General features: G+C 42.9%; 2 protein-coding genes across 2 annotated transcripts; one reads left to right on the top strand and one right to left on the bottom strand.

Moving 5' to 3' along the window:
- Positions 1-1,381: 1,381 nt before the first annotated feature.
- Positions 1,382-13,680, bottom strand: snrnp40 (small nuclear ribonucleoprotein 40 (U5)). The gene is made up of 10 exons (XM_041240464.1): positions 13,410-13,680; positions 12,479-12,608; positions 11,260-11,353; positions 10,691-10,856; positions 10,274-10,396; positions 9,639-9,759; positions 9,271-9,353; positions 8,926-8,987; positions 6,057-6,160; positions 1,382-3,044 (listed from the first exon to the last, which is right to left on the bottom strand). Exons 1-10 carry the CDS (start codon positions 13,527-13,529, stop codon positions 2,995-2,997), a joined length of 1,053 nt encoding a protein of 350 aa, XP_041096398.1. The 5' UTR covers positions 13,530-13,680; the 3' UTR covers positions 1,382-2,994.
- Positions 13,681-13,849: 169 nt separating this feature from the next.
- Positions 13,850-20,771, top strand: LOC121308195 (nucleolar protein of 40 kDa-like). Its single transcript, XM_041240463.1, has 5 exons — positions 13,850-13,946; positions 14,367-14,518; positions 19,430-19,487; positions 20,010-20,110; positions 20,657-20,771. Exons 2-5 carry the CDS (start codon positions 14,480-14,482, stop codon positions 20,750-20,752), a joined length of 294 nt encoding a protein of 97 aa, XP_041096397.1. The 5' UTR covers positions 13,850-13,946; positions 14,367-14,479; the 3' UTR covers positions 20,753-20,771.
- The last annotated feature ends 1,302 nt before the right edge of the window (positions 20,772-22,073 follow it).

The following is a 22,073-nucleotide window of genomic DNA, read 5'->3' as shown; positions in this document are numbered from 1 at the left end:
CAAAAAGTTCCACTTTAGTCTCATCAGACCATAAGATGTTCTGCCACAACTGCAGTATCTGCTAGGTGGCATTTTGCAAACTCTTTGCGGGCAAGGATATGGTTTTTTTTCAGCCAGGGCTTCTTCCTTGCCACTCTCCCATAAAGGCCCTTTTTGTGGAATGCCTTGGAGATTGTTGATACATGAACATCCTCGTCCATCGCAGCCGCTGACTTCTGTAACTCATTCAGTCAGTTAGCCTCACAGTAGCTTCCCTAAGAAGTGCCCTTCTTGTCCAGAAAAAGTTTAGAGGGGCGGCCTGATCTAGGCAGTGTGGTGGTAGTTTCGTATTTTTCCCACTTCTGTACAATGGACTGCACTGAGCGCCAAGGGATGTTCAATGCCTTTGAAATGGTTTTGTACCCTTCCCCATATTTGTGCTTCTCCATAATCACATCCCTGACTTGCTTGGAATGCTCTTTCGTCTTCATTTTGATTCTTTTGAAAGTCTCTGCCATACTGTGGGACCATACAGAGAGCGAGCGGTATTTATCCTCACAGATTCATTTAATCCACTAATTTCTTACACAGGTGGAGTCCATCAACAAATTGTGTGACTTGTTGAGGTAATACACTGCACCTGAGCAAATTTAGACTTGCAATTACAAAGGGTATGAATACTTGTTTAATCTAATAATTTCCATTTTTCATTTTTAGTAGATTGTTGAAAGCTTTTGGAATTTTTCTTTTGATTTGACATGGTACTCAAGGCTTTGTAGATCAATGTGAAAAAATCCTAATTTAATCTATTTCAAATTCTGAATCTGAGACTCTTAAATGTGAAAAAAGGGATGTGGGCTGAATACTTTAAGGCACTGTAAATATTTTCATTTGAAAGTGACACATGGAACTGAAGTCAAACAATAAATCAAACGCTGTCACAAAAACTTAATGAAATGAGATAATGTGTCAAACTGAGAGGGACTTATTTTCCAGTGGCAGGACCTTGTCTGATATTTATCTGAAGTGCATCCTTTGTAGCGACGTTATTCACCCAGTAGGTCTTTTTACAAGACTAACATTTTAAATACCTGAAGAAGTCTTTGTCATGACCAGCAAAATCTAGTCTCCTACATTACTGAAAAATCTTGCATGAGAAGATCTTGTGCAGTATGCCATGCACTTTGCACATATTGACTACCCAAATTCAGTATACTGTACAGAAACTATATATACAGTAATTAATTCTTAGCTGAGTTTAAATATAACATATTGCAGATTTGTATTCATGTGTAATTTCAACAGACAGAATTTATACATTACTGTTGAAATCAACTGAATAGAACCAACACAAATCAAGCTTAACAGTTCTAATTTCTTAGCATAAAAAAAACACAAAACATTTTGGTGAAAAAACCTGCCATTTATTCTTTCACATATAAAAAAAGGTTTTAGTTAAAACAAAATGTAACCCAGGCCACTTGCACAGTTCTCTCGTTAATATAAAAGTCAGGGTGCCTTTGCTCAGTCTGTTCATTCTCTCTTTTGCCATTGGTACTGCATACAATTCCAGCGAGGCTGTACCGACGCATGCCTGAGTAAGCACCGCAAACAGAGAGGCTTCATTTCAAACCCCATACGTACTGTAGATCCTTTGTAAACTAGCCCTGCAGCGTGAGGGGAGGAATCAGGGGACCGTTCCTTCAACATTCATCTTCCCAGTAAGCACATCCACTCCCAATTACTATTGAAGTGCATTTCCCCAACAGACCTCTGCAAGAAATACTGTCACTACTCATTTGGCACCGAGTAAATCACTTGCATGTGTGCTTGGAAAACACTGATCTGCATGGTGCGTGTTCTCCACATGGAGTGCATTCATCTAGCTTCAGGTTTTGGTTCTCAGCACTTGCAGATAAGCAGACAGTAATCAAAGCATTATTTATATTGCATTAGATTCTTAAGCCCCTTTTGTTTGTAGAGAGTATTTACTATTTTTATGCTATTTCCACTTCAAACTCAGGAGGAGAAACCAATTCAAATTCACTCAAATTCCCTTCCTGTGAAACTTGTAAAAGAACCCCCACGTCTCAACGCAAAGCCCTGAAATATTCCAAAGGTTTACAAGTGTAACTAGCAGGAGACAGAGGTTTATCACAAAGCGGTCCCACTACCTGCAGCACATGAAGGGAATCTGGCAGGCGTGATGCCAGGAGCATCTGATAATGGAAACAAAGTCTGGAAACGGACCTCAGAGCTAAAAACTGAACAGGCATTTATTTAGTTTGACAGAACCTCGGGCATCCGCCAGTCAAATATTCTCTCGTCAGCAACAGATTAGGCTCTGATGAGAATGGAGGAGGTAAAGGAGGGGCTGGGGGAGGGTGAAAGCTTTTATGAAATCTTAATGGACTCAAGCAGTTTACAGCCGAGAGAAGTGGTGCAGATGAATAGTGATGTTGCACAAGCACAGATTAAATTAATGAAGCCTCTCTCCTGTTCTATTAGTACATTATACTGTTGGAACCCCTCTGCTTATTTAATGCAAACAAATATGTTTCAACTAAAACTTGTCATTCCATGTCTGGAAAGTGAATTGAACAGCACAAGACCTGCATTCTACTACTGAAAAAAAAAAAACACTAACAGAACCTCAAACAACTCCGGTCATTGGTGTGGACAGGAGATCGGCTTTCATAGGCAATGAGGCGCAGTCATTCGGCCAAGCAATCTTTTTTTTAACTGCCCACTTTCTTTCCATCAATTGTCTGGGAAAGAGGGAGACTCAGGGGGGAAAAATAAAAAAAAAAAATGCAGTTCCAAAAGGAAAAATAGGCGAGTGATCAGCCGGTTATTCCGGCCGCTTCCAGGGGAAGGGAATACAGAACCAATGGCTGTTCTTGCACTCCGAGGCAGTCTGCAATTCAAGTGGATGTGCTGCTACCGAGCGAGGACTCCTTGCATTCTTCAGGGCAGCTGAAAGATCTCACAATATCCACCCTTCCCCATGGCACGCTACTGGATCTCTCCCATGTACAGTCTTTTGTCACTGGATCCTGAAAGAACTGAAAAGAGAAGAAACATTTTATTTAATCTTTTTATAAAAACACCAAGCTTTTTTTGAAATTGGCATTAAAAAAAATCCCCACCAAAACACAAAATCACACAACAGGAGTTCTGCAAATACTAAGCCCCTGTGCTTTGAAAATGTAAACATTTAAAAACAGCAGCCAGGTAGATACAGGGTTCGACATGAACCATGGCCCGGAGCCAGTAGAGAGCGTAGTTTGGCCGGTAGTTATGAAGCACCACAGGCCCGACAGGGCCAGTTACATTTAATTAGTATAATACTAGTAGTGCATATGGCTTCCGTTTCATGATTCCAGGAAAACAGGCTAGTGTGTCAAAAAGCTGAAAATTAAATTTACAAACCATTTTTTAAAAACATAACTATGAACTAATCCTAGATTTCCCGCCGCGAGTCATATTTGTTGTAGAGTCAGAATCTGAGACTACGAACAGAAGTGCTGTGCTGGTACTCGTTCCCACGACAAATCTTTTACAAATCAGGTTTTCTACAACTAAGAAACCAAGAAGCCAAAAGGAAAGCGCTGAATCAATAAAACCACAAAGAATGTAACTATGAAAAAATACGACGAACATTTAGCGTGGAGGCTTCATTATGACAGAGAAGAAAAATAACTAATGTTCTGCCTTGTTTGGCGTCAGTTTCCCAGATTTGCAGATAAAACAGCAGCTTTATTTGTTGCCAATGAAACATTTCGTTTACATCCTATCCAGTCTCACAGTAGGGTGTACCGATGGATACCCAGATATGCAATCGAACTGTCTAAGTTTTTGATTTGGGATCTAATGTGTTCTGGTCAAAAATGCCGCTCACAATCTTTCCAGGACTCGCTGGTTTCACTCAGCAAGATCGGTGCTGACTTGGGAGAGGCGACACAAGCGGCAACGCTCTAGCTAGGATTGTTATTATTTTGTATTACGAATATTGTTTGTTTTTTATTAGAATTATGGATGGGCATTTCAAATAGTTTCCTATTTGAACACACAGGGTGAAACTTTATGTACTCGATTACCTGAACTCTGGTCCCTTACGCTACCAAGAGTAAAAGGCAAATGCGTGTGCACAAGCAGACAGCACAACAGTGTAAGCCGGTAAGGTTTAGCCGGGTTCAAAGTGTTCAAACAATGTCCAAGACGAGATTTCTTCACTCTGTACCCTATTTCCTTAGGCACAAGTTTCTTTTGTTTACAGAATTAAAATAACTCAATGAGCAGCAACGTCACAGCGCGTATCTCTTCCAATTAAAGCAACAGTAGCATAATATTGCGCAAACCACCAAATAATCATTTTTGCTGTAGTGTATTCAGAATAAAATAACACCTATCATATAGTAGCCTAAATATTCTACATCTGTTTAATTCTAACAAATAATATTTCTAACATAATCTTAGTGTAAATATTATAACCTGGCCAAAATAGAAAATACACTCCAACATTACAATAGTTTAACATTACTGTTTACAACTAGCCAAAGTGCTGACATCAGATGAAACTAAGTCAAGTTAATTTGCCTATTCAATAATATGTAAATAATTCAAAACAAGGATACCTGGTTGTACTTTTAACGGTCAGTGCAAATGTTGCCGTTACTCCATTCACAGAAAGTCAACAGTAGATGTTTTACATTGAACTGCAGTCCAGAGTTAAAAAATAACTCCTTTCCAACTCCAGGTATCTTGCCTTTTCTTATTGTCACTGCATTGCTGTGCTTAACATTTAGTATGCCTTTATATTCATCATAACGTTAAATTACCTTTCTAATTTCAATTTTACCCAAGTTTGGATTACTGTACTTCTTATAGCACTTGCTATATACATGTTTAATGGCTGAAGTAACATATTTGAAAGGCTTTGTTTGGCCACTTTCTTTTGAGACGTGGGCTCTCTTTGGTTACCACAAACAGTTAGAAACATACTGAAAATAAAAACCATCATGAAGAAATATATAAATATATTGGGGCAGATAAAATTGCATCCGGGCCAGTAAAAACACGAGCTCAGCTGCCCGAGGGGCCAGTATTTAAATCTAAACGTAGAGCCTTGACATGTAGCCTTAAATAGCATTGTATGGGTTTGCATGGTTCAACAGGAAGCAAGGAAAAGTGATGCATTGAAAAATCTGAAGCATTTCTATTTTAATACAACGCTTCTGTTAAACATTGACGTCACTGGAGGAGAGTAAAGATGCAATCTTTGGTGCCAAGATGAACATGGAATTATCATGTTCGGATATCAGTTTAGATTCAGTCACGTATTCGAATATTCATTAACTTGCAAAAGGTTATCAAAGCCGCTGTATGTAACACTATGAAAAGTTAGATGTCGCAGTAGTAAGAACAAAGCAAAGGAAGTCATGCAGTAGTCACTTAAACTAATCTTGTGAATTTCAGATAAAAAACAATACATAAAAGTAGACACCATGAAAACTCCAGATAAAACAGATGTGGAAAAGGGGCAGTTTACAATGATAAACAGTATTTACCCACGGTCATTTCCCTTTTATTACATTCCACATAAAAACAAGGACCGCAAGAGGTCAAATTGGCCTTTAAACAATTATTCACCACCAGATGCAGGCTACCTAGTGGAGCTATCCACTCCGACGAGCACCAGCTTTCACTTTTACTGCAATATCTCTAAACATTACTTCATTCTTTACAAATTGTCCAATTTTATAAAAGATTACTATGAGTGACACAATGACACTGCATTCAGTTTGTCAAAGTTGTGTATAATGGCATGTCCCAATCCCTGGGCTGCACAAATGATGTTCGGTTTTACGAAAACAGATTGGATGTGAAGAGCTGAAAGGAGTTCCCTCAATGCAGGGAGATGAGGGGAGCTAGCAGTAATTCAGGAGGGATGGTTCCCTCAATGCAGGGAGATGAGGGGAGCTAGCAGTAATTCAGGAGGGATGGTTCCCTCAATGCAGGGAGATGAGGGGAGCTAGCAGTAATTCAGGAGGGATGGTTCCTCAAGGCACACTTACCAATAGGCTCCTCAGGGTGGAAGGCGACCTCGTTCACAGAGCCGGCGTGACCGGGCAGCTTGTAGAGGATCCTCCGAGAGGTGGTGTCCCACACATACACAAACCTACAGAGACAGACAGTCAACAGGGCAGAACCAAACGCTCGATTCAAAAGGGTTAACTCTTTGCTGACATTGAGTAATTAGGCATTGAAGGTTAACATAACTACACAATAGAAACCCAGATACCTCCCACCAAGGTGCCATGAGTATGCAATACGAAGGGGGTCAAGAAATTCACACTTGGTGAGATTTAATCATCCATACACAGATCTGAGGTTACATGGTGCAGTCCAGTATAGTTAAGTGCTGGATAATCTCTGACTGCATGGAGGGGTAAACCAAGACATCTGCTGTTTAATGTCTTTTCATTTCTAACAGTTCTCCTTGCTCTTATTCTTACTGAGCTACAGAGAAGCGACACCCTTGGAACCTTTCTGGTGTAGAAATAGCATCTATTCAAGTTTAAAAAGGGAATGTTCAGCGGCACTATTTACACAGATTTGGTTATAAAAAGGAGGCTAGATCACCAGGACACTTTCATGCATCGTTTCAGTACATGAAAAATAAAACTGTAGGGTTACAAAAGCAGCAACACGTATCTCAGCAGGGTGCCTAGGCGCTTTGTTACCCAAGTGTGGGATACCAATAGCTCATTGTGGTCAGCCCTGCTTCCAACTTGTTGTTTACAAAAAAAAGTTAGATCACCTTGGCTGAGAAGACAGGACACAAAGAAAGGCGGCCAATAGCGCATGTCTTGTGATGCTGCTAAAAATAAATGCTGACATCACATGGATTCCTGGTTTAATGCACTCGTGGCTGGGTTGAAGTATCGATGTTTGGAAACAGATTAAAACGTTCCATTAAACTGATGTTTCCTTGTTCTGCTACATAACAGGGATGCTCTTCCATCATCACAAATCCACAGCAGAGCAGCTACAGTACATCACAGTGACAGTAATCTACCGCCCTGTACTGCAGAGTCATCCAAATTAAACACACGCCATGACATGCATGTGTGTTAGCCCAAGACAATAAGCTTATTGAGAGCCCAGAGGAGCCCATTCTTAAAAAACATTTCGGAGTTGCAATTCTGTAATACAAAGAAGAAACAAGATCCACAAGACAAGGAGTTATCGTTTCTACAGGGACGTTCCAGGTAATTGAGATGAGACAAATGAACAAATCCACAGAGGGAGTCTCCTTTAAATATTCCATCAGCAAGCTGGAAGGATTATAAATCATTAAGAAAACCACTGACAGAAGAAATCAGCTATGCAATAGTACGTTCAATTTAGATATGCCATCGAATAACAGACAAAACTCCCACCTTGTGTCTTACTACATCAAAACAAACCTCTGCATATTTCCTGGATTAATCAGCTAGAGCAAACTACCCTACTTATGAAGAGAAAATCCACCACATGTGCTTTAGATCCTATTTCTACTAAACCATTAAAAAGAAGTATTCTCTAGGATTAATACTGACATATTAGCAATAGTTCCCTTTCATCTGGCATTGTTTTAAGGTTGCTGTTGTAAAACCGCTGCTTAACCCTACCATGGATCCAAAAGCTCTTAACTTCAAGCCTATTTCTAGTCCAAGCATTGAGAGTAGTATCTAATCCGCTGAACACATTTCTTGCAGTATATATGAAAAATGTAAGTTTCCGCCCGGGTCACAGTACTGAAACTGCACTTAGAGTGATAAATGATGTGCGGTTATCTTCCAATAAGGGCTCACCCTCAGTTCTTACACTTTTAGATCTAAGTGCAGCATTCAACACTCCTCCTGTGACTGATGGTCTTGAGAATCTAGGAGCATTGTCAGGTCGTATCCTGTCTTGGTTTAAAGCCTTTGCTAAAAAGGAGGAAGAATCCTCTTATCTGAAGTTACGCGAGATGTCCCGCAGGGTTCCGTTCTTGGAACAACTTAGTTTTCCTTGTATATGCTACCCTAGACATGAAAACCACCCTAGAAATGAAATCCATTTCATCGTTATCCCAATTATATCCCTCTGTAAAACCTCAGCTGAACGTACTCCGATTACCTTTTAAAATGATGTAAGACATCCTCTTTCACTGCAGGATGCTTTAACACATAGGCATTATTGCAACGCTCTTTTCTCTGGTATTTCAAGCTGTGTTATTTTGATTGCAGCTTGTGCAAAATGCTGCTGCCAGAGTTAAGTAAAGCAGAGTAGTATAAACACATTACCTCATGCAACAGCCTTACACTGCTACCTCCCTGTACAGTTTAAGACTGATTTTAAGGTCCTGCTTTTAACAAAGCTTTAAATGGCCTTGCAGCCCTAGATCTAAGACAGGGACAGAAAATATGTATCCAACTGCTCTTAGATCACAGGAGGAAGGTTTACTCAGTATTCCATGGATACAGAATAAAAGCAGACGGCACAGCGTTCAGCTTTAGAGCCGCAAAGTTGTGAAACGATCTGCCACCTTCTGTTGCTGCTTTTAAAGTAAGATTAATTATTAGTTTTTTTGTTTTTTTTCAGTAACCAAGTAAAACAGCAGCAGCAGTTTGTGGAACAGAGGTACCCATACTGACAGGGTATGGTGATTTACTTTATTGTAAGAAGGACTTCGAAAGGAAACCACATCAGCTATAAATAAAACTTTAAATAACGCAACACTCCAGCGGTATGCTTCCTCATGCTAGCACTGTGCAAAACACAAGGGAATTGGTACGACCAACGAGCTGAACCGTGTTAACCAGGGAGAGCAGGTACACAGAACAATGTGTCCAGCAAAACAGATCAAAAGCAATGATGCACTTCCTACAAGGGAGCATTACTCCTGGTCAGTCTTACCTGTCTGCAGACCCTGCTGCTATTTTGCTCCCATCTGGAGACCAAGAACATCTTAGAAGGTTCTGCAACAAGAAACAGACATTAAAACCTGCAACTGATTTCACAGTGAAATAGCCAAACCTCTCTCTCAATAAGAAAGGTGTTGAAGGTGATGAATTTACACTGAAGGACTACAGTTGCACAACTGATATCTCGCCACGCAGACACATTCCCTCACGCTTATTCCCTCGTTCCATCTGGTTTAAGGTTGCACAGTGCGGTGTTGTATTCAGCCCCAGTGGTTTGGCAGCGATCAGAAATAAAATAATACATAAATAAAAAAAACTACTGCTATGAGGTCTATACCTTTTCAAAGTTGTGAATGCTTCCTTGGAATATCTTCAGACACCTTTCTTTTGGTGCAAAAGGGCGTACGTCCCAGATACGAACTAGTCAGAAAAAAAAACAAAAAAAAAAAAAAACAGTAAGATAATACACAGGTATTGCTGACAAAACAGTGGCACGGAATGATCAATTCAAAAGAACTTTGCATTTCCAGACATCAGGCCAGATCAAACGAGTCCCCAGAACGAATGACCTTTTCAGATATGAAGATCTGAACAGGCCAGCACTTCACCTCAGCACTCATAGAAACAAAGGGACATGGTTAACATTGCGCTTTGAGAGGCTTTCACTGCCATTTTACAAACAAAAACACAACGACAAAGACACACCTGTGTTGTCCATGGAGTTGGAGAGCAGGTAGGAGCCCTCTGAGCTCAGGCTGAGTCCGGTCAGAGAGTCAGCGTGGCCGCGCATCGTGTAAATCAGCTTGTTCTGTCGCAGGTCCCACACCTGGTGAAGAGGAAGCCATCACAGCTTCATCACATGAAACTGGCTGAACTGCACACCCTTCTAGCACAGTACAGCGTGTTCACCAGTTACAAACCAAGTGTGCACATTTAACATGTTGCATGGTCACAGTATGGATAAACTGGGTTTTCACTCACACAAACTGCTGTTCAAAACTAAATTATTACTATTAGGATTTTAACACCTATCAGGAAATGCATCATGACGGGTTACAATAAAACAGCCTTCATTCAAGAACCACTAAATTATTAGATGTGCAGGTTTATCTACACAGGGAGGCACAGAACACTTCCATTGCAAGATTAGCATTAGCCACTCTTGAGCTTCTTGTAAAGGGGTTTAAACTCAAACTGCTAGGACTGTGCACCTGTCTGATGCTCCACATGCCCCAGCAAGTTTGATAAATAGCTGCAGGCATGGAAAGGACTCCCACCTGAAAGACACATGCATCTCAATCCTGACTCCTGCAGAGGAACAGAAGGAGCCGCACACTTACCTTGATGTCATTGTCAATCCCTCCAGATATGATCTGGTCGCTGGTGTCGTTGAATGTGACGGACAGGACCTGGTAGGTGTTCTGGAACGTGTGCACGGCAGCTTTCTTACGGATATCCCAAAGCTGCAAAAACAGACGCATCATTCATTTCAAAAGAGAAGGAAAAGCAACCGCCGCCTGCACTTCAGACAAATAAAACTCTGGAATTTAAGAATGTGGGTTTTAAAGTTCCGCTGAAACACACAAATCAAAATCTTAATGTTTCACTTATGGAGAAAAGGTGTCAATAGCTGAAACTCTTGCCTAGTCCTTAGTCTCCTATAGTTTTACCTTGGAATACTAATTGAGCATTTCTTTTATTTACTTTTAAACACCTGGAAAGCCAGCCTGTCTCTTCATCTAAATCAATGCCCTTACTTTAACAGTGCCGTCGTCGCTGCCTGTGCACACGACTTGTGGGCCGCGCCTGGCCGGGTAGCAGGAGTTCACGAACGACGTGTGTCCCTTCAGCCTCTTCATCCTCTCGCCCGTCTCGCTGTCCCACACCCCCACCGTCTTATCTGTGGAAGCTGAGAACAGCAAGCTGCAAAACATTTAGAATTGGATAAAACAGGGTGCACAAAACTTCAGAATGATCACCCTTGTATCATTCAAGTAACGTGGCTTCCAATTCTTGTTCTGTTGCTGTTAACCATATAAGCTTTCCACTCTGTTCAAAGCAATATTTTCTCTAATAAAAAGCAACCTACAATGTGAGACTGAAGGGAAGAGCGACACTAATTTGATTAGTACCACCTTCAACACCTGTGCAAACTTCTCTGCTGACAATTTCATGTGCTGGTTAATTGCTGTCGTTAGAGAACCATTGCGTGAATGAAAAATTGTATTAAATATTACAGGAAAGCTCATACAGGTGTGAAAGGCGAGGCTAATCTAATTAAATTAGTCCTAATCTTTTACCTTTAGCCTCTAGTTCTGCCACTAACCTGCCATCTGTATTGTAGTGCAACTCCATGACAGCCCCGCTGTGGCCCTTGAGTGTGGCGAAGTTATCACAGTCACCATAAACATTCCACATCACTGCAAAGACAAGCAAACACCAAGCCAGTTTAACACAGCCGGGCGGAAATACATTTGTCTTGTCAATTATACCAACCAGCATTTATATTTAAAAAAGATAATTCTACTCCATTCCTGTAAATGCACATCTTTCTAATCTGTGGCGATTCTATTGCTTGTTTTCACTGCTGGGGGAGGACCAAAACAGTAATCTGGCTGTCCCAAACTTTTTGCACGGCGTAAAAGTAGCGCACTGCATGGAATAACCAGGTTAAAACAAACAAACAAACCATTAAAACCAGTTTTACTACTTTGCATTTTCAACAATTCAAAATGTGCTACAGTGTTGCCAGGGATTGGAATATCCTTACTTCCATATTGTACCTGTCTAGAGTGGTTATAGCTGCATATAGCAAGAACAGTTCATGAGAAACAAAGAGAGGCTGGGCTTGTAAGCTGTACTGCAGCATGAATGCTCCACTTCACCTCCATGTTACATGGGTTTATTCAGCCCGGTTTAATATCTCAAGACTAGATGCCAAAAGGAAATTCCCTTAACACTGCTTCTGGAAAAACTCTCCAATTATTGAATTTTTCAAATGGTTTCCCACCCACCTAGCATTACTTGTCAGGAGGTTTAGTCAAACAAAACTTAAACCTGCAAAACGGAGACAGCATTTACCTACGAAGCATTCAGAATGTGAAAAGTTTGACAAAAGAAACAGGAACTTTGCCATCAGCAACTTTCAACGTGCAAAATGACAATTTCTTGATGAACTGGTAGAGAAAAGTCAAGCCCCAGGTTCTCGTTGTCAAGTTAGGTATGTTATATAAATACTTTCTACAAGTACTTATAAATTCGTTTCAAAATGCTGTTGTAAAATGCATGGCAAGTGGTCCATGGATAAAATCCAAAGCCCAAAGTGGTCCCTACATCGAAAATGGCTGGGAACCACTGCTGCAGTGTACTAGAAACGGCCGAGCATTACAGGACACAAACCTAGAACAGAGCAAGTCGCACGCCAGGAACCAGCTGGGCGTGGAATAAACATTGTACTGGTGGGGTGAATTTGTTAGGTATACTGGTATGGAAAGAGTGGTACATCACACTGGACTGGAATTCCAAAAGAAAGCACGTCTACTCACGGATGAGTCTGTCGAATCCAGCTGATGCCAGGGTAGCACCATTGGGATGAAACTTGCAGCAGTGAACTTCTCCCTCGTGTCCACTGAGAAGCATGATGGGTGCCTGCAAACTGGAGCTCCTGGGGGGGCCCTGGGATTGAAAAGATATGGTCACCGGCTTTAGAAACAGGGAGCCGTGTGGAGATGCACAAAAGGAAGGCGCAATCTGTGTAGACATGTGTCTGACAGGCACTGGCTGTTAATGAGGAGTACATTTGGACTTATTTCCCCCCCTCAAAAAGGAGAATGTTTGATGCTATTCAAGATTCAACGCTGCCCTGTTTAAAGTCCAGTTGTGTGTGAATGTAATTTCACCCCAGAGGTCTAGGGTTAAAATACATATTAGTGTGTATTTGTCCAGGTTAGATAAATGTTTTCTCCAGCTAAAAAACTATGAACAAAAAGTAAACTTATAAAAACACCAAAAGCACAAGTCCACATACACAAATACATTTTTACACGTGTCAGTTTGCATTGCTGTACAAAGCCAAACATAAAACAGCAGAGAGTTAAGGTCTGACAAACACTAATCAGATGCAAACGGCGATGCAACGACTTTATAAACAGATAGTTTGAATGGGTTATCTTCTATAGGATTAGGCCAGGAGAGCACTGACAATGAAATTCAAAACCAAAAAGCCACCCTAACGCATATAGCCTACAATGTAATCATCTACTGTTCTTGCAAATCTTTTCAGGTAGCCTGCACATGTCTCAAGCGCATTGCGTTGTGGGAAATGTAGTTCGAGTGTACGCGGTTACCCACAGCAACGCCTAGGAACACAATTAACAAACTCACCACGTGCAACTCTCGTCCCGTTAACGCAAAAAAAGGTAAAACGCAAAAATGCGAAACTCGTGACCGCTTCGTTTGCTCAAAAGCCAGACTTACCATAGGCATGAGCTGCTGCTGCCCCGGAGCCGCCGCCATGTCACTGCGCGGCTTCTTCAAGGCCGGGACCAGGGCCATGTCGTTGGGCCCGGGGCCTTTCCTCTTCTGCTGCTCGATCATGTCTCTTCAATCCTTAAATTAAGAAAACTTTCAATTAAAACGATCCCAACGAACCCCGTCACCACCTCCCGTACCTCTCAGCGCAACAACGGCCTCTCCACACGCACCCACAGTCCGTCGCACAATCCGCTCCGCCGGCGAGCCTCCTGATTGGCTGATATTCAGGCCGCTTGATCGCATGCGAGCTTTCCATTGTTTCAGATTCTTGTCAATCATCAGGTTACACCCGCCTTAACACAAACCCCGCCTTCGCTTTGCGGCTGCTTTTAAAGCACGGGGCACATGTGGGTTTCTATTGGTTGTTATAAATGTCTGTTTAAACGGAGAGGCAAGTGATTGGCTTCTTATTGGTCCGTTGTTCCGATTGGCTACTGTAAGGTCCTTATTTAAACCAGGATGGAGGCCGACTGATTCCAGGTAATGTTTTGTTTTCCTTATCGCATGTTAAATCAATCAATCAATCAATCAATCAATCAATCAATCAATCAGTCTGTCGATCCATATTATACATTAGTAACATTTCCATTACTGGCGTCTGTGTTAGCAAGGCCCTAAATGATTCCTATATCAGTACACCACGATCGCTGTGTGTGTGTTTTATCATACAGATTCACGTACATCTACTGTATTAAAATAATAATTCCCAATCTCTGTAAATATTACTAATCGAAACTAACTCTTCTGATCGGCCGTTTCACCACGCCATCGGAACTGGAAGAATGTGCTTAATGCTGCTCACGTCCTGCTTGTTTGCTTGCTGGTTCATTGAGGCAGAGCGCTTGATTAATATTCAGTGTTCCAGTGTTTACAGTAATCATGTTGTCCTTTTCTATCCAGTTTAACTAAGCACCCCATGTGGAGTTTAACAATGCTTGTGGTGCAATGAAGAGCCAGTCTTTGGAGTGAAAGAACATTTAGCACAGAGACGGGAGAGGAGGGATTGGAAAGCCATGGACTTGCCTGAGCTGCACGCCGTCCTCAGGGGAGAGGTATGACACGACTGGAGCGGGCAGTTCAATGCAAGAAAGAGCGCAGAGCCTGCTTAGTGATGAGCTGACAGTATTGGAATAGAGACTCAGAGGAGAGGTATGACACGACTGGAGCGGGCAGTTCCATGCAAGAAAGAGCGCAGAGCCTGCTTAGTGATGAACTGACAGTATTGGAATAGAGACTCAGGGGAGAGGTATGACACGACTGGAGCGGGCAGTTCAATGCAAGAAAGAGCGCAGAGCCTGCTTAGTGATGAACTGACAGTATTGGAATAGAGACTCAGGGGAGAGGTATGACACGACTGGAGCGGGCAGTTCAATGCAAGAAAGAGCGCAGAGCCTGCTTAGTGATGAACTGACAGTATTGGAATAGAGACTCAGAGGAGAGGTATGACACGACTGGAGCGGGCAGTTCCATGCAAGAAAGAGCGCAGAGCCTGCTTAGTGATGAACTGACAGTATTGGAATAGAGACTCAGGGGAGAGGTATGACACGACTGGAGAACTGACAGTATTGCAGTTCACGATGCAAGAAAGAGCGCAGAGCCTGCTTAGTGATGAACTGACAGTATTGGAATAGAGACTCAGGGGAGAGGTATGACACGACTGGAGCGGGCAGTTCAATGCAAGAAAGAGCGCAGAGCCTGCTTAGTGATGAACTGACAGTATTGGAATAGAGACTCAGAGGAGAGGTATGACACGACTGGAGCGGGCAGTTCAATGCAAGAAAGAGCGCAGAGCCTGCTTAGTGATGAACTGACAGTATTGGAATAGAGACTCAGGGGAGAGGTATGACACGACTGGAGCGGGCAGTTCAATGCAAGAAAGAGCGCAGAGCCTGCTTAGTGATGAACTGACAGTATTGGAATAGAGACTCAGGGGAGGGTATGACACGACTGGAGCGGGCAGTTCATGCAAGAAAGAGCGCAGAGCCTGCTTAGTGATGAACTGACAGTATTGGAATAGAGACTCAGGGGAGAGGTATGACACGACTGGAGCGGGCAGTCAATGCAAGAAAGAGCGCAGAGCCTGCTTAGTGATGAACTGACAGTATTGGAATAGAGACTCAGGGGAGAGGTATGACACGACTGGAGCGGGCAGTTCCATGCAAGAAAGAGCGCAGAGCCTGCTTAGTGATGAACTGACAGTATTGGAATAGAGACTCAGGGGAGAGGTATGACACGACTGGAGCGGGCAGTTCAATGCAAGAAAGAGCGCAGAGCCTGCTTAGTGATGAACTGACAGTATTGGAATAGAGACTCAGGGGAGAGGTATGACACGACTGGAGCGGGCAGTTCCATGCAAGAAAGAGCGCAGAGCCTGCTTAGTGATGAACTGACAGTATTGGAATAGAGAGGATGTGGTTGAGCTGACCTGTACAGGAACTTTCTTTACCTCAGTTTTCATGTCTCCCCTGGAGAGGAGGCTCTCGAAAGTCAGGGTATTTATTTGCCTTCTATCCTATTAATAGGTATCACCAAGATAATAAACCTAGGAAACCCCTTGGACTGCATCATCCAATATCTGTGTGGGTATCCCTGCTTGATGCAGCCCAGCGCAGTTTCATTCTGTTTTAAACAAAACAATATATATTATATAGCTGTATACATGAACAAAATTCCGAGGTTTTTTTTGGATATACACAAAAAATTTAAATGGTAATAAAAGATTTCTTTTTAGGATGTTTGTGATAATTTTCATTTTAGTGCTCTGCTGTGTGTGTGTGTGTGTGTGTGTGTGTGTGTGTGTGTGTGTATATATATATATATACACACACACACACACACACACACACACACACACACATACACAGTGGCTTGCAAAAGTATTCAGACCCCTGACCAATTCTCTCATATTACTGAATTACAATGCATTGAAATTTCGTTCTGTTTGATATTTTATTTTTAAACACTGAAACTCAGAATCAATTATTGTCAGGTGACATTGGTTTTATGTTGGGAAATATTTTTAGGAAAAATAAAAAACTGAAATATCTTGCTGCATAAGTATTCAACCCCTGTGCTGTGGAAGCTCCCAGTTTGCACCGATGAAAGAAATTGCCCAAACGAGGACACAATTACCTTACCATTGGCCTCCACCTGTGAACCATTAAAGTTGCTGTCACATTTTCTGGATAAAAACCCCACCTTTGAAGGATCATTGGTAAGGCTGTGAATCTGAAGGAAAATGAAGACCAAAGAGCATTCTACAGAAGTTAGAGATAAAGTAATACAAATGCATAGATTAGGGAAAGGGTACAAAATAATATCCAAGTGTTTGGATATCCCAGTGAGCACAGTTGGATCAATAATCAGGAAGTGGAAGCTGCATCACACCACCCAGACACTGCCAAGAAAAGGCCGTCCCTCAAAACTCAGCGCTCAAACAAGGAGGAGACTTGTGAGAGAAGCCACAGAGAGGCCAACAATCACTTTGGAGGAGCTACAGAGTTCAGTGGCTGGGAGTGGAGTAATGGTGCACCAGTCAACCATATCGAGCTCTGCATAACACTGGCCTGTATGGGGGCGTGGCAAGAAAGAAGCCGTTACTCAAAAAGTACCATCTGAAAGCACATCTGGAGTTTGCATGAGAGTGACCCAGCTGCGATGCGGGAAAAGGTTTTGTGATCAGATGAGACCAAGCTAGAGCTTTTTGGCCAAAACTCAAAGCGGTATGTGTGGCACAAACCTAACACTGCCCATGCCTCAAGACACACCATCCCTACAGTGAAGTATGGTGGTAGCAGCATCATGCTGTGGGGATGCTTCTCATCAGCAGGGACTGGACATCTTGTTACAATTGAAGGAAGAATGGATGGAGCAAAATACAGGAAAATACTGCAAGAGAATCTGCTTCAGTCCGGTAAAAAACTGAAGCTTGGGAGGAAATTCACCTTTCAGCAAGACAATGATCCCAAGCACAAGGCCAAAGCAACATTGGAGTGGCTCAAGAACAAAAAGGTGAATGTCCTACAGTGGCCCAGTCAAAGTCCTGATCTCAATCCCATTGAGAATCTGTGGCACGACTTGAAAATTGTGGTCCACAAGCGTCGTCCAACAAACCTGAACAACCTGGAGCAAATCTGCCAAGAAGAATGGACCAAAATCACTCCGACACTGTGTGCAAAGCTGGTACATACTTACCCCAAAAGACTTAAAGCTGTTATTGCAGCGAAAGGTGGCTCTACCAAATAATGTGTGGGGGTTGAATACTTATGCAAGCAAGATATTTCAGTTTTTTATTTTTCTTAAAAATATTTCCCAACATAAAACCAATGTCACGTTACAAAAATTGATTTTGCGTTTAAGTGTTTTAAAAAAAAATATCGAACAGAACGAAATTTCAATGTACCATTTGTAATTCAGTAATATGAGAGAATTGGTCAGGGGTCTGAATACTTTTGCAAGCCACTGTGTGTGTGTGTGTGTGTGTGTGTGTGTGTGTGTGTATACATTGAGTGTACAAAACATTAGGAAGACCTGCTCTTTCCATGAAATAGACTGGCGAGGTGAATCCAGGTGAAAGCTATGATCCCTTATTGATGTAACCTGTTAAATCCACTTCAATCAGTGTAGATGAAGGGGACACAGGTTAAAGAAGGATTTTTAAGCCTTGACACAATTGAGACATGGATTGTGCATGTGTGCCATTCAGAGGGTAAATGGGCAAGACAAAAGATTTAAGTGCCTTTGAATGGGATATGGTAGTAGGTGCCAGGCGTGCCGGTTTGAGTGTGTCAAGAACTGCAACGCTGCTGGGTTTTTCACGCTCAACATTTTCCCTTGTGTATCAAGGATGGTCCACCACCCAAAGGACATCCAGCCAACGACAGGCCAGTGGTTGAAAACGGCTCATTGATGAAAGAGGGCAAAGGAGGCTGACACGAATTGTGCAGAGCAACAGACAGGCTACAGTCAGTCAACTGACAGTCCAGTACAACATTGGTGCTGAAAGACCCATAAAAAAAAGCACAACTCGTCATACCTTGACACGAATGGGGTATGGCAGCTGATAACCTAACAGAGTTCCACTTCTTTCAGCAAAACAAAAGAAACTGCGGTTGCAGTGAGCTACAGAATGAAAACACTGGACACTGGAGGATTGGAAAAACATTGCCTGGTCTGTTGAATCCAGGCTCCTGCTGTTTCACGCTGATGGGAGGACTAGGGTATAGAGAACACCACATGAGTACATGCATCCATCATGCCGCGTGTCAACATTGCAGGCAGGTGGTGGTGGTGTGATGGTGTGGGGTGTGTTTTCATGGCACACATTGGTCCCCTTGATAAAAGTGGAGCAACGTTTGAATGCTGCAGGATATCTGAACATCATTGCCAATCAGGTGCATCCCTTCATGGCAGCAGTGTATCCATCTGCTAATGGATTTTTTCAGCAGGATAATGCCCCATGCCACAAGGCTAGGATTGTCCAGGAATGGTTCAGCGAACATGACATTGAACTCAGCTTACTGCAGTGGCCTGCCCAGTCACCAGATCTCAATCCAGTTGAGCATCTGTGGGATGAGATGGAACGAGCTATTCGGAGTAGAGATCCACTACCAGCCAACTTGACACAACTGTGGGAAGCATTGGAGTCAACATGGGCCAGCGTCCCTGTGGAATGCTTTCAACACCTTGTAGAGTCCATGCCCCGACGAATTGAGGCTGTTCTGAGGGCAAAAGGGGGTGCAACTCAATATTAGGAAGGTGTTCCTAATGTTTTGTACACTCCGTGTGTGTGTGTGTGTGTGTGTGTGTGTGTGTGTGTATATATATATATATATATATATATATATATATATATATATATATATATATATATATATATATATATATATATATATAATGTTGTACAGTGGTGAAGGTGAAATTTATAAAAGAAGAATTGAGTTTTCATGTTTCCTTTTCTTTAGGTGGCATCAATAATGGAGTATGGTATCTTCATCAAAATCCCAGGCTGCAGGAAGCAAGGTGCTGTCCAGCTGTAATGTTCTAATAAAGTGCTCCTAATGAGTAGTGGCACACACAGCCACAGGACCAGTGCTGATGCTGTACGGAGGGCAGGGCTTACTGGCCCTGGACATGGGTGATGGAGGGGAGGCACGTACAGAATCACACTTTAGAGTTTCACACATATACTTCAATACTTCAAAACCTTTTCAGCATGATCCTGCAGTGCTGGGGTTCAGAGCTGGATATAATCTAACACCCCAGTGTAAATGGCCACTGTGATTCAGTGCTGTGTTTCTGGCTGCTCCCTGCCCTGTCTCCTCCACTGTGATTCAGTGCTGTGTTGCTGGCTGCTCCCTGCCCTGTCTCCTCCACTGTGATTCAGTGCTGTGTTGCAGGCTGCTCCCTGCCCTGTCTCCTCCACTGTGATTCAGTGCTGTGTTGCAGGCTGCTCCCTGCCCTGTCTCCTCCACTGTGATTCAGTGCTGTGTTGCAGGCTGCTCCCTACCCTGTGTCCTGACGCTGTCTCTGCTTGCCTCTCAGGTCTGGTCCACAGAACCCACATGTCATCCTGTCGAGTGGAGAACCCCGCGGAGATCGTGGATGTTGGAGAGAAGGTGTGGGTGAAGGTGATCGGCAAAGAGGTGAGGCAGGCAGGTAGAGAGACGGAGAGGTAACAGGCAGAGATTAGAGAGGCAGGCAGGCAGACTGCAGGGCTTGTGAAGTGCAGAACTCAACTCCAGCGTGCTGCAAGGATGGAAATTTTAAAAATGTTACTGTAACGTAATTGTTTAGCCATTCACTAAGCATTTAAACTCGGAGTTATCATCCGTTAAGTTTGTTATTTGCTTTGAAGTTGCTTGAATAGTTTATATACATTATGTAGTTCTAATTCGTAGAAGTTAACACACTTTGTTTAAGTTCATTTTTGAGTTCGTTGTTGATCTTGGCTCTGATGCTCAAGCAGGTTTGGGATCCTCATGGGCTGAGGCACCTCTTGCCAATGCAGCGGCCACTACTGGCCAGGCGCCTGTTGAGCTTGAACGTTCACCTGCAGGGCTGACCTTTGTCCTCCAGGGGCCGGTAGCTCGTTGCCATCCCAGGTGTAAAGGTGCAAGGATCGCTCTTCTTAACATGTTTTGAGTGCCTGTAGCAGTGCTATTAAACTGTCTCGTCGCCCTCCTTTGCAGATGCAGGATGATAAAGTGAAGCTGTCTCTCTCCATGAAGGTCGTTAACCAAGGCACTGGAAAGGATCTGGACCCCAACAATGTGGTCCTGGAGTAGGTTCCCTTCTATTTCATGTGTTCATCTACAGGGGGCAGCAGTGTACCTGCCTGACCTAAAGACCTAGGCGGCCATGAAATTAGTCCAGTGCAACCTACAGGGTCTGTTATAATGAAGTTAGTCCAGTAGAACCTGCAGGGTCTGTTATAATGAAACTAGTCCAGGCTGTTATAATGAAGTTAGTCCAGTAGAACCTGCAGGGTCTGTTATAATGAGACTAGTCCAGTAGAACCTGCAGGGTCTGTTATAATGAGACTAGTCCAGTAGAACCTGCAGGGTCTGTTATAATGAGACTAGTCCAGTAGGGTCTGTTAACCTGCAGGGTCTGTTATAATGAGACTAGTCCAGTAGAACCTGCAGGGTCTGTTATAATGAGACTAGTCCAGTAGAACCTGCAGGGTCTTTTATAATGAAACTAGTCCAGTAGAACCTGCAGGGTCTGTTATAATGAGACTAGTCCAGTAGAACCTGCAGGGTCTGTTATAATGAGACTAGTCCAGTAGAACCTGCAGGGTCTGTTATAATGATCTGTACACTGCTACTCCTAAACTCCTCGAAACCTGCTCTACAACCTTCGAAACATACACTAGTCCTGCATCTAGTCCTGTGTTTCAGAACTCCCCCCCCCCAAAAAAATACTGTATTATTTAAATCGTCAGGAGCCAGGAGTTTGATCATTCAGTCAACAGTTTAATTATTCATCCATCCTGTAGAGCCGCATGAACATCTCCTAACAGTAAACCTACCGACGCTGGTGAGACTTATTAAGACGGTGATGAGAAGTGTGATCAGTTCATTCAGAACAGATTTATCAGGGACTGATTGCTCAAACTTCTGGCTCCTACCTGCTCATTTTAATACTATACGTAAACAAGGGGTTTCTGAAGGCTTGCTGTGCTCCCTCGGTTTCCTGATTCCCCTGCACACTCGTATTGATACACACTGTGGTACAGAGCACCCTGGTCTTGCTGTGCTCCCTCAGTTTCCTGATTCCCTTGTAAACCCCAGTAACAATTCAAGAAGTTTTTATGTGAGTGCAGAGATGGAAATAAGACTTGTCAGAATTACTTAGAGTCTATGGAGGAGCATTGCAGGAAGATTGTAAACTTATCCCTTGCACCGTGCCTGAGTGTACAGTGCTGTTAGCCTCTCCCTCGCACCATGCCTGAGTGTTCAGCACTGTTAGCCTCTCCCATGCCTGGGTGTACAGCGCTGTTAGCCTCTCCCATGCCTGAGTGTACAGCGCTGTTAGCCTCTCCCATGCCTGAGTGTACAGCACTGTTAGCCTCTCCCATGCCTGAGTGTACAGCGCTGTTAGCCT

Source organism: Polyodon spathula, unplaced genomic scaffold (genome assembly GCF_017654505.1).
Source record: "Polyodon spathula isolate WHYD16114869_AA unplaced genomic scaffold, ASM1765450v1 scaffolds_570, whole genome shotgun sequence".
In the NCBI taxonomy this organism is placed as follows: Eukaryota; Metazoa; Chordata; class Actinopteri; order Acipenseriformes; family Polyodontidae; genus Polyodon; species Polyodon spathula.
This window is presented reverse-complemented; position numbering and strand designations above follow the sequence as displayed.